This window comes from Salvelinus fontinalis, chromosome 20 (genome assembly GCF_029448725.1).
Source record: "Salvelinus fontinalis isolate EN_2023a chromosome 20, ASM2944872v1, whole genome shotgun sequence".
In the NCBI taxonomy this organism is placed as follows: domain Eukaryota; kingdom Metazoa; phylum Chordata; class Actinopteri; order Salmoniformes; family Salmonidae; genus Salvelinus; species Salvelinus fontinalis.
Genome location: NC_074684.1, coordinates 35,120,233 through 35,133,845, shown reverse-complemented (window position 1 = coordinate 35,133,845; position 13,613 = coordinate 35,120,233). Strand labels below are relative to the sequence as shown.

Genomic DNA, 13,613 nt, shown 5'->3' with positions numbered 1-13,613 from the left:
TATAAATAATATACTCAACTAGAAAAAATACAAATAATACATTTTAAAGAATTTAAAAGAATTAAAAAAAAAAAAATAGCTTTAAAGATACCATACTTTAGACACGTTAAACACACCAGGCAGAAGGCTACAAAGGTTAAAGGGCAATCTATAGTATAGGGACAGAGCAAACACCTCACCATTGTTCCTGTAAACCACAGGTGTCAAACTCATTCCACGGAGGGCCGAGTGTCTGCGGGTTTTCGTTCCTCCCTTGTACTTGATTGATGAATTAACATCACTAATTAGTTAGGAACTCCCCACACCTGGTTGTCTAGGGCTTTATTGAAAGGAAAAACCAAAAACCTGCAGACACAAGGCCCTCCGTGGAATGAGTTTGACACCCCTGCTGTAAACAGTCAAGGGATGGGGTGGAGAAATGCTCAACCTGTAATTTAAATTTATTTTTATTTGGATTTCATGTAATGGACATGCATACAGTGGTCCAAATTGGTGAAGTGGAAAAAATAACTTGTTAAAAAAATTAAACTGAAAAGTGGTGCGTGCATATGTATTCACCCCCTTTGCTATGAAGCCCCTAAATAAGATCTGGTGCATCCAATTACCTTCAGAAGTCACATAGTTAGATTGCACACAGGTGGACTTTATTTAAGTGTCACATGATCTGTCAAATAATCTCAGTGTATATATACACCTGTTCTGAAAGGCCCCAGAGTCTGCAACACCACTAGGCAAGGGGCACCACCAAGCAAGCAGCACCATGAAGACCAATGAGCTCTCCATACAGATCAGGGATTGGTTATAAAAAAACATTTAGGAACTTTGAACATCCCACGGAGCACCATTTAAATCCGTTATAAAAAAAATGGGAAGAATAAGGCACCCCAACAAACCTGCCAAGAGAGGGCCGCCCACCAAAACTCACGGACCAGGCAAGGAGGGCATTAATCAGAGAGGCAACAAAGAGACCAAAGATAACCCTGAAGGAGCTGCAAAGCTCCACAGTGGAGATTGGAGTATCTGTCCATAGGATCACTTTAAGCCGTACACTACACAACGCTGGGCTTTACGGAAGAGTTGTCAGAAAAAAGCCATTGATTAAAGAAACAAATAAGCAAACGCGTTTGGTGTTTGCCAAAAGGCATGTGGGAGACTCCCCAAACATATGGAAGAAGGTACTCTGGTCAGATGAGACTAAAATTGAGCTTTTTGGCCATCAAGGAAAGCGCTATGTTTGGCTCAAACCCAATACCTCTCATCACCCCGAGAACACCATCTCCACAGTGAAGCATGGTGGTAGGAAAACCTGTTTGTCTTCCAGAGATTTGAGACTGGGACGGAGGTTCACCTTCCAGCAGGACAATGAACATAAGCATACTGCTAAAGTAGCACTCTAGTGGTTTAAGGGGAAACATTTAAATGGCTTAGTCAAAGCCCAGACCTCAATCCAATTGAGAATCTGTGGTATGACTTAAAGATTGCTGTACACCAGCGGAACCTATCCAACTTGAAGGAGCTGGAGCAGTTTTGCCTTGAGTAATGGGCAAACATCCCAGTGGCTAGATGTGCCAAGCTTATAGAGACATACCCCAAGATACTTGCAGCTGCAATTGCTGCAAAAGGTGGCTCTACAAAGTATTGACTTTGGGGGGGGGATAGTTATGCACGCTCAAGATTCGTTTTTTAAATATTTTGCATCTTCAAAGTGGTAGGCATGTTGTGTAAATCAAATGATACAAACTAGAGGTCAACCGATTTTAATAATTTTTCAACGCCAATACCAATTTATTGGAGGACCAAAAAAAGCCACAACTGATTAATCGGCCGATTAAAAAAAAATTAATAATAATAATAATAATAATAATAATGTGAAAATATATAAATATATATAAAATATAATAGATAAATAAAGATTTAGTTTTTTTTTTTTTTTTTTATACAGTGGGGAGAACAAGTATTTGACACACTGCCGATTTTGCAGGTTTTCCTACTTACAAAGCATGTAGAGGTCTGTACTTTTTATCATAGGTACACTTCAACTGTGAGAGACGGAATCTAAAACAAAAATCCAGAAAATCACATTGTATGATTTTTAAGTAATTCATTTGCATTTTATTGCATGACATAAGTATTTGATCACCTACCAACTAGTAAGAATTCCGGCTCTCACAGACCTGTTAGTTTTTCTTTAAGAAGCCCTCCTGTTCTCCACTCATTACCTGTATTAACTGCACCTGTTTGAACTCGTTACCTGTATAAAAGACACCTGTCCACACACACTCAATCAAACAAACTCCAACCTCTCCACAATGGCCAAGACCAGAGAGCTGTGTAAGGCCATCAGGGATAAAATTGTAGACCTGCACAAGGCTGGGATGGGCTACAGGACAATAGGCAAGCAGCTTGGTGAGAAGGCAACAACTGTTGGCGCAATTATTCGAAAAAGGCAGAAGTTCAAGATGGCGGTCAATCACCCTCGGACTGGGGCTCCATGCAAGATCTCACCTCGTGGGGTATCAATGATCATGAGGAAGGTGAGGGATCAGCCCAGAACTACACGGCAGGACCTGGTCAATGACCTGAAGAGAGCTGGGACCACAGTCTCAAAGAAAACCATTAGTAACACACTACGCCGTCATGGATTAAAATCCTGCAGCGCACGCAAGGTCCCCCTGCTCAAGCCAGCGCATGTCCAGGCCCGTCTGAAGTTTGTCAATGACCATCTGGATGATCCAGAGGAGGAATGGGAGAAGGTCCATGTGGTCTGATGAGACAAAAATAGAGCTTTTTGGTCTAAACTCCACTCGCCGTGTTTGGAGGAAGAAGAAGGATGAGTACAACCCCAAGAACACCATCCCAACCGTGAAGCATGGAGGTGGAAACATCATTCTTTGGGGATGCTTTTCTGCAAAGGGGACAGGACGACTGCACCGTATTGAGGGGAGGATGGATGGGGCCATGTATCGCGAGACCTTGGCCAACAACCTCCTTCCCTCAGTAAGAGCATTGAAGATGGGTCGTGGCTGGTTCTTCCAGCATGACAACGACCCGAAACACACAGCCAGGGCAACTAAGGAGTGGCTCCGTAAGAAGCATCTCAAGGTCCTGGAGTGGCCTAGCCAGTCTCCAGACCTGAACCCAATAGAAAATCTTTGGAGGGAGCTGAAAGTCCGTATTGCCCAGCAACAGCCCCGAAACCTGCTTTTCTGATGTATCAAATACTTATGTCATGCAATAAAATGCTAATTAATTACTTAAAAATCATACAATGTGATTTTCTGGATTTTTGTTTTAGATTCCGTCTCTCACAGTTGAAGTGTACCTATGATAAAAAGTACAGACCTCTACATGCTTTGTAAGTAGGAAAACCTGCAAAATCGCCAGCAAAATCGCCAACCCGCCAAATACTTGTTCTCCCCACTGTACCTTTGACTATTGGATGTTCTTATAGGCACTATAGTATTGCCAGCCTAATCTCGGGAGTTGATAGGCTTGAAGTCATAAACAGCGCTGTGCTTCAAGCATTGTGAAGAGCTGCTGGCAAACGCAGGAAAGTGCTGTTTGATTGAATGCTTACGAGCCTGTTGCTGCCTACCACCGCTCAGTCAGACTGCTCTATCAAATCATAGACTTAATTATAATATAATAAACACACAGAAATACGTGCCTTAGTTTCCGGATTTGGCCATATTAATGACCTATCCTTTCGAAAACAAAACATTTATCCTATCAGTGATATATGGAACCGTTCCGTATTTTATCGAACGGGTTGAATCCCTAAGTCTAAATATTGCTGTTACATTGCACAACCTTCAATGTTATGTCATAATTATGTAAAATTCTGGCAAATTAATTACTGTCTTTGTTAGTAAGAAATGGTCTTACGCAATTCCCAACAAGCCAGGCGACCCAAACTGCTGCATATACCCTGACTCTGCTTGCACAGAACGCAAGAGAAGTGACACAATTTCCCTAGTTAAAATAAATTCATGTTAGCAGGCAATATTAACTAAATATGCAGGTTTAAAAAATATATACTTGTTTTTTGATTTTAAGAAAGGTGTTGATGTTTATGGTCAGGTACATTGGTGCAACGACAGTGCTTTTTTCACGAATGCGCTTGTTAAATCACCCGTTTGGCGAAGTAGGCTGTGATTCAATGATAAATTAACAGGCACCGCATCGATTATATGCAACGCAGGACAAGCTAGATAAACTAGTCATATCATCAACCATGTGTAGTTAACTAGTGATTGTTAAGATTGCTTGTTTTTTTATAAGATAAGTTTAATGCTAGCTAACAACTTATCCTGGCTCCTTGCTGCACTTGCGTAACAGGTGGTCAGCCTACCACGCGTTCTCCTAGGGGAGTTCAATGTAATCGGCCATAATCGGCGTCCAAAACTGCCGATTACCGATTTGTTATAAAAACTTGAAATCGGCCCCAGTTAATCGGCCGACCTCTAATACAAACCCCCCAAATATACATGTTAATTCCAAGTTGTAAGGCAACAAAATAGGTCAAATGCCAAGTGGGGTGAATACACTGTATACACACACTTCATACATACAAGTACCTGCCAAAATAAAGGAAACACTTGAGTAAATAAGTAATACAAAGTACACTGAGTGAACACCTTCCTAAAATTTAGTTACCCCCCCCCCATTTGGTCTAAGAACCGCCTCAATATGTTGGTGTCGAAAGCGTTCCACAGGAATGCTGGGCCATGTTGACTCCAACGCTTCCCACAGTTGTCAAGTTGACTGGATGTCCTTTGGGTGGTAGACCATTTTTCATACACACCTACTACCATACCCCGTTCAAAGGCACTTAAATCTTTTGTCTTGCCAATTCACCCTCTGAATGGCACACACACATACACAATCCATGTCTCAATTGTCTCAAGGCTTAAAAATCATTCTTTACCCCGTCTCATCCCCTTCATCTACACTGATTGAAGTGGATTTAACAGGTGACATCAATAAAATATCATAGCTTTCACCTGGATTCACCTGGTCAGTCTGTCATGGAAAGAGCAGGTATTCTTAATGTTTTGTATACTCTGTGGAGGCACCTGCTTTCAATATACACAGGTCTGTTAAGAAATCAATGTCCCGTCATGTATAGAAATTCCCCGTTCCCATTGGTTTAGCTACCATGACTTAGGGATGGGGGTGTGAAATAATAATTTCACTATTCAAATAGTATCATACATTTTTGTCAGATATCCGTATAGTGGAAATATATGTATTTGTTATTGATTTATTTTTCCGTGTGTTTTTAACCTGAGCACTGCTGCGCGAGTTATCGATGCTGACCCTCTATTAATGTGTTGCTGCAGCTGCGGAGGTTATATGGGGTGATGTGTGTGACGAGCTGACATTGGGAGAGAGAGACGCCAAGGCAACACCTACCACAGCCAAGACTAGCGTTCGCTTGTAGCAGTCACCCATGGTTTGTTGTTAGGAATTATCTTACATGATCCCCCCCCCCCCCCCCCCCCCCCAAAAAAAACATGTAAGATCTTTCCTAACAACAAATAATGGGTGACCAAAGAATTGAAAGTGGTGCTTAACATGAAGAAACAAGTGTTTGCCTCTGATAATCCACTCTAAAGAAAAGCGCTAGAGAGAGCGATGGGGGAAAAAGGTAAGATTCCGGAACAAGGATAAGTTGCTAACGGATGATGTCACAGGGAGACACTTTCGGTCTGCCTTGGATGGACATTAAGAATATGGCAAATATGGCCCCCTTCAAAGCGAGGCAACGTATCGATCCCTGCCTGGACAACAAGAGGGTGTGCCTCTACAGCCAAATGAGTTCTTCACCCCGCTCCCCTGGCCTGTCTGGAGGAGGATGTCATGGCAACCGAGCACGCGCTTGTCATCAACGAGGTAGTCGTACGAGTGTTTTTGGTGCACGATAGAGTCCGTGGCCTGATAACATAAGTGGTTGTGTCTTGAAACACTGTTCCTCTCAGCTGAGCGGTGTATTCTCTCGCTTCCATTGGCCCCTGGATACATTGTTTCCATAGAGATGGAATTTCCAATCTATTGTATCTGTCCCAAAAAACCTCTCATCCATCTGCATCAAATGATTACCGACCTGTCTCTCTTAAATCCCTTGAAAAGATCAGCAACACTTCCAGACACCTTCTTGACCCCCTCCATTTTGCATACGGGTCAGAGAGAGTGACATGATGCCATCCTCGCTCTTACATCTGGTGTACATGTATTTGGAGGCCATTAAAACCCATGTGCGAATCATGTTCACAGATTTCTCCTCGGCATTTATAACACAATCAATCCGTTGGTCCTCGCGGATAGACCGAGAGGAGATTTGGGATTTGATGCTATGCTTATCACACGGATCACCAACTTCCTAGCTGATAGGTCCCAGCAGGTACGAGTTGGCAACACAGACTCTGAGGTGGGCACTTCTTCAGTAGGAACCCCACAGGGCAGTGTTCTATCACCAGTACTATACATACTGTATACAGACAGCTGCCGGAGACGGTTCCCAGGGCGACGCCTGATCAAATATACTGCTTTGGTTAGTCTTCTCGAAAGGGATGAGACAGAGCGTGGACCAGCTCTCAATGATTTGACTGTCATTCCATCTAAATTTAAATAAATCGAAAACAAAGGACACGGGGATTGACTTTGGAAGGAACACTACCATGCACACATTACCACTGGTAAAAGATGAGCCCATTGAAATAGTGGAGGAGTACAAACACCTTGGGCTAGTCATTGACAACAAGCTGTCCTGGGATCAGTGTACTGACACTAGTGTACTGACACTATTTTTAAGAAAGGCCAACAGACTGTATTTCCTAAGGAAACTGCACTTTAAAAAAAATGTTGATCTAACCATCATGGTTGTCTTTTTCTAAGTTATTTATTGAGATCATTCTGTCCTACTGCTTGGACCTGCTGCTTTGGGAATTTCAAGGTTGCACTGAAAATAAGGTTAAACAAGATAGTCAGGACTTGTAGAAAAATCATGGGGCAAGTACTGTCATCTCTCTACCTGTGCAGAGCCCTCTGTCTCTCTACCTGTGCAGAGCCCTCTGTCTCTCTACCTGTGCAGAGCCCTCTGTCTCTCTACCTGGGCAGAGCCCTCTGTCTCTCTACCTGGGCAGAGCCCTCCGTCTCTCTACCTGGGCAGAGCCCTCCGTCTCTCTACCTGGGCAGAGCCCTCCGTCTCTCTACCTGGGCAGAGCCCTCCGTCTCTCTACCTGGGCAGAGCCCTCCGTCTCTCTACCTGGGCAGAGCCCTCCGTCTCTCTACCTGGGCAGAGCCCTCCGTCTCTCTACCTGGGCAGAGCCCTCCGTCTCTCTACCTGGGCAGAGCCCTCCGTCTCTCTACCTGGGCAGAGCCCTCCGTCTCTCTACCTGGGCAGAGCCCTCCGTCTCTCTACCTGGGCAGAGCCCTCCGTCTCTCTACCTGGGCAGAGCCCTCCGTCTCTCTACCTGGGCAGAGCCCTCCGTCTCGCTACCTGGGCAGAGCCCTCCGTCTCGCTACCTGGGCAGAGCCCTCCGTCTCGCTACCTGGGCAGAGCCCTCCGTCTCGCTACCTGGGCAGAGCCCTCCGTCTCTCTACCTGGGCAGAGCCCTCCGTCTCTCTACCTGGGCAGAGCCCTCCGTAAGGTGAATACAATAGCGGTTGCCTCCTCCCATTCACTCCACCCTGAATTCCAGCTCCTTCCCTCTGGCCACAGGTACAGACTCCCTAAGGTTTAAAAAAAATAGGACCAAGTACTCCTTTTATTCCGAATGCAGTTCTGAAACTTAACAATATGTTGACTAATTGCACATAGCTACTGCACTTACCCTGCCTATTTGCTTGTAAATATCCTTTGCTATTTATTTTGAGATGTGATATGTTTTATGACTGCTGCAAGATGAATTGCCTCTCTGAGGAAATTAAAGTCTTCAGAATCTGAATGTTATTTATCATCCCATATAACAGTGCATGTCTTGACTGGAGTAGCCTAGAGAAGCTAGCTAGCTAAGCTAAACAGTTATAACTAGCTAGGTTAATTCAGAGCTAGCTAAGCTAACCAGCTAGGTTAATTCAGAGCTAGGTTAATTCAGAGCTAGCTAACTAGCTAGGTTAATTCAGAGCTAACTAGCTAGGTTAATTCAGAGCTAGCTAACTAGCTAGGTTCATTTAGAGCTAGGTTAATTTAGAGCTAGCTAACTAGCTAGGTTCATTTAGAGCTAGCCAACTAGCTAGGCTAATTGAGGCCCCATGCTGCGGTTTCTCCCCAACCCCATTCAGATAAAACAGCCCACCTGTTGATTGCTCCTTGTAGCTTATTTATTCCATGTTGCATCAGTGAACTCTCACTCCACTTGCTACACATTGAGCTTCTTTGCCGCTTTGATGGGCCGAGATAAACAACAAGCTACACACGTGAAGGCTACCTGTGTTTTTATGGGACGAACCGTGCACGTCATAACTACATTGAAAAGTTTGTTTTATTAAATGTAGTATTTTAAATGTCAGTGTATATCCTTTTTATGTAATAATGTTGCATGGATATTTCAATTTTATTTGGAAAAATGCTTTTTCAGTGTTAAAAACCACTAAAAATAAAAAATAAAAAAATGTATGCCTGTTCAGATGTTCAAATAACCGTGCACATCCCTACCATGGCTAGAAGAAATCTGTTACTCTGAAAGAGATCTCAAAGAAGCATAGGGGGTAGAATCTGTGGCACGGTGCATTGAAGCGGTTCTGGAGGCTCGTGGTGTCCTGACTCTTGATGTTGGCGTTTCCTTTATTTTGGCAGTTACCTGTATGTATTACGTACAGAGAGACACTTTTTTTGTGTGACACCAATTGATTGCAGAAACAAAACCTGTGAAAAGCTCCTTTCACACATTCCTCTTCCTTTCCTCCTCAAGATCCAGAGACTTCTACCACACCTGTTACTGTCTGAGTGGTCTGTCCGTAGCGCAGCACTTTGGCAACATGGATCTGCACCACGAGATGATCGTCGGCCGGGAGGAGAACAGACTGGTGAGCCTCTAGGAGTTTTTGCAGAATGTTTAAAACAGCTTTTTTTTTAAGTATCATACTCCCCTTTCTGATTGGAGACACTTATTTTTTATTTTTTATTTTTTTAAATAAATTTATCCCATTTTCTCCCCAATTTTCGTGGTATCCAATCGCTAGTAATTACTATCTTGTCTCATCGCTACAACTCCCGTACGGGCTCGGGAGAGACGAAGGTCGAAAGCCATGCGTCCTCCGAAGCACAACCCAACCAAGCCGCACTGCTTCTTAACACAGCGCGCCTCCAACCCGGAAGCCAGCCGCACCAATGTGTCGGAGGAAACACCGTGTACCTGGCCCCCTTGGTTAGCGCGCACTGCGCCCGGCCCGCCACAGGAGTCGCTGGAGCGCGATGAGACAAGGATATCCCTACCGGCCAAACCCTCCCTAACCCGGACGACGCTATGCCAATTGTGCGTCGCCCCACAGACCTCCCGGTCGCGGCCGGCTGCGACAGAGCCTGGGCGCGAACCCAGAGACTCTGGTGGCGCAGTTAGCACTGCGATGCAGTGCCCTAGACCACTGCGCCACCCGGGAGGCCTGGAGACACTTTCTTGTTAAATTCGCACTAACATCATACAGTATAACCCAGAAGTGGACCGTTTTCTGTTCCCATAGACGTCCTTAGGAGCCCTATCATGTGGAAGCTCCGTTGTTTACATGTTAGCTGGTGACCCACTCTTTGATGGAATTCACATCTTACAGGCTTTAAAAATAAGTGTTTTCTTCTCTTCAGGCCCCCAGCCACCCCGTCTACAACATCTGTCCAGAGAAGGTAGCCCAGGCCATCCAACACTTCCACCAGCTGCCTGTCCCCGTGCCTGCACAGAAAGAGGGGTCCTCGGCCTGCAACGCTACCGCTGACCACTCCTAGTGCTCACAGTGTAGGCACGCCTATGAGCGTATTTGAGGGGGTCAATTTGAGCATGAAGGCGTGACTCAGAATCGCTAATCTTGATCACATGAATAGTTATTTGTGATGCAAGGTTTGTCTATATCGGTGATTCTTGTGCAGTACGACTGCAATGATTAACTCTGGGATATGGTAGTAGTGGCACATAACCCCTGATACAGGATCAGATATTTTTGTCATCCCCCTTATGATTCAGGGTAAATCTGTTCCTAGATCTGTGGTTAGGAGCAACTTATAGTGCCTTCAGAATGTATTCACACCACTTGACTTTTTCCAAATTTTTGTTGTTACAAAGTGGGATTAAATTGTCCTTTTTGGTCAATGATCTACACAGAATTCTACCTTTAAAAAATATATATAAATATACCCCTCACATTATTCTTTAAAAAAAGTAATGGTTGTTAATCATTGCTAGAAAGCCATTTTCAAGTCTTGTCATAGAATTTCAAGTAGATATAAGTTAACTGTAACAAGACCACTCAAATATTATTCAATATTCAATGTCGTCTTGGTTAAGCAAATCTAGTGTAGATTTGGCCTTGTGTTTTAGGTTATTCTGCTGAAAGGGGAATTCATCTCCCAGTGTCTGTTGGTAACCAGAATGAACCAGGTTTTCCTCTAGGATTTTGCCTGTGCTTGGCCTCATTCTGTTTATTTTTTTTATCCTGAAAAACTCCCCAGTCCTTAACAATGACAAGCATACCCATAACATGATGCAGCCACTACTATTCTTGAAAATATGGAACGTGGTATTGGATTTGCCCCAAACATAACGCTTTGTATTCAGGACAAAACATTAATTTATTAGCAATTTTTTTTGCAGTATTACTTTAGTACCTTGTTGCAAACAGGATGCATGGAGGCTTCCTTCTTTTCAATTAGGTTAGTATTGTGAAGTAAGTACAATGTTGAGCCATCCTCACCATTGGCCTCATGGTGAAATACCAGAGCAGTTTCCTTCCTCTCCGGCAACTGAGTTAGGAAGGACGCCTGTATCTTTGTAGTGACTGGGTGTATTGATACACCATCTAAAGTGTAATACATAACTTCACCATGCTATTTATTTTTACCCATCTACCAATAGGGGCTCTTCTTTGCAAGGAATTGAAAAAACTTCCCTGGTCTTTGTGGTTGAATCTGTGCTTCAAATTCACTACTCGATTGAGGGGCCTTACATGTATGTGTGGGGTACAGAGATGGGGTAGTCATTCAAAAATCCTGTTAACCACTATTATTGAACACAGTGAGTCCATGTGACTTGTTAAGCACTTTTACTCAAGTTAGCCATAACAAAAGGGGTGAATAGTTATTGACTCAAGACATTTCAGCATTTTTTAAAATTCATTTTGAAAACGTTCTGCAAACAAAATTCCACTTAGTCATTGATACCCATAATGTCAATCTAAATGTAATTAATTTTAAATTCTGTCTGTAACAAAATGTGGAAAAGTTTAAAGGGGTGTGAACGTTCTGAAGGGACTGTATATGTGGAGCAGTGTGCTGGCTGAGAAGTGGACTACAAGTATCCATCTAGCAAACTGGTTGATTGCTGGTCCCCAACTGACAAAGGGATTGGGAGAAGAGGAGAAAATTAGGGCTGTCCAAATAAAGGCCTGAGTATAAATTGTTGAATCTTGGATGGTTGTGAGTCATTTACTTTATACAGAAATGAATATATACTGTGACTGTTGTGGTCATCTGACCAAGGTGAATTAACCAAATAAATGTTCATACCACCAGTGCAGAATGTTTGTGGATGACTGACCTAAGCTTCTCTGTGTAAAGCGGTTTAAGCCAAGTCAATAGTTACTAGCTTCAGTCAGAGCCATTGAGAGTTCTGCATTAACATGACACTACAACATTCTATAACAGCCATGTTAGAACCCCATTAACATGACACTACAACATTCTATAGCAGCCATGTTAGAACCCCATTAACATGACACTACAACATTCTATAGCAGCCATGTTAGAACCCCATTAACATGACACTACAACATTCTATAACAGCCATGTTAGAACCCCATTAACATGACACTACAACATTCTATAGCAGCCGTGTTAGAACCCCATTAACATGAAACTACAACATTCTATAGCAGCCATGTTAGAACCCCATTAACATGACACTACAACATTCTATAGCAGCCATGTTATAACCCCATTAACATGACACTACAACATTCCATAGCAGCCATGTTAGAACCCCATTAACATGACACTACAACATTCTATAGCAGCCATGTTATAACCCCATTAACATGACACTACAACATTCTATAGCAGCCATGTTAGAACCCCATTAACATGCCACTACAACATTCTATAACAGCCATGTTAGAACCCCATTAACATGACACTACAACATTCTATAGCAGCCATGTTAGAACCCCATTAACATGACACTACAACATTCTATAGCAGCCATGTTAGAACCCCATTAACATGACACTACAACATTCTATATCAGCCATGTTAGAACCCCATTAACATGACACTACAACATTCTATAACAGCCATGTTAGAACCCCATTAACATGACACTACAACATTCTATAACAGCCATGTTAAAACCCCATTAACATGACACTACAACATTCTATAACAGCCATGTTAGAACCCCATTAACACTGAATGGGGGAATATTTTAACAATGCTATGTAACTGAATGTCTGGAATTAGAACAATATAAAAGTTGTCTAAACTCTAAATGTATGGCTCTGTCCTCCACCCATTTCATTTCTGAAAAGTCAGAAGGGTAAGCAGTTCTTTGAATTCTTCCACCCTGTTTTCCTGTTTGTCATCAAACAGCTCACAGAACGGAACTGCCCTCTATCAAAACATGTAATTGAAATACAGGTATGTACTGATTGTGTCCCAAATGGCATCATGTGCACTACTTTTGACCAGATTCCTATGGCCCATAGTCAAAAGGAGTATATTATGTAGGGTATAGGGTGTCACACCCTATGTATACCTGCGAGGGCAAACCAGTTGTATGACATGACAGGAGTATTTATGCCTCCCGTCAGTCATTTTGACACCAGACACGTACCTGGGGTGTGTTCAGTTAGCTTTGTTTGCTACATTTCATGGCACTTTTCTCCAAAATGGTGCACACTGTTCTTCAACAAGCTTTGAGGTACATTTGCTCCTATTTGGTAGGTGTGGCCATTTGAAATCGCAAAACTCAGGCAGTACACACACACCATAAGGTCATCACCCTCTGGGCCAACAGAGTTTAACAGTTCCGTTTCCATTGAATTCATTGCACACCGTTTTGTCGTACTGAACGCAGCCCTGGATACCTGCTGCCGTTACAAACCAGAAAAACATGAAGTCATCTAGGTAGATGGGTGGACTGTCAGCACTCAGCAAACACAGGAACACACAATTCTGTCATTCATCTCATAACACTGTAGGTTAGGTTGACGTTATAGAGGGTTTAAGCCATGTTCAAATACTGGACCCTGGAACAGCTTCTACCCACAAGACTGCTGAAGTGTTAACCAAATAGCTACCTGGACTAATCTGCATTGACCCTTTCTGCACTAATTATGTGGACTCCTCAGTAACCACAGCATACGTGTTGATCTAACCTGATGCCAAGTCACTTCATCCCTACGTATATGTA

General features: G+C 43.1%; 1 protein-coding gene across 2 annotated transcripts in view; it reads left to right on the top strand.

The window, feature by feature from the left end:
* The window catches only part of LOC129817778 (protein farnesyltransferase subunit beta-like), a 51,085-nt gene extending 39,474 nt beyond the window's left edge, over positions 1-11,611 (top strand). For both annotated transcript variants that reach the window (XM_055873329.1, XM_055873330.1), the window contains 2 exons: positions 8,916-9,030; positions 9,803-11,611. In XM_055873329.1, coding sequence (XP_055729304.1) covers positions 8,916-9,030; positions 9,803-9,940 — 253 coding nt within the window. In that variant the 3' untranslated portion in view covers positions 9,941-11,611. The remainder of the gene's footprint in view (positions 1-8,915; positions 9,031-9,802) is intronic.
* The last annotated feature ends 2,002 nt before the right edge of the window (positions 11,612-13,613 follow it).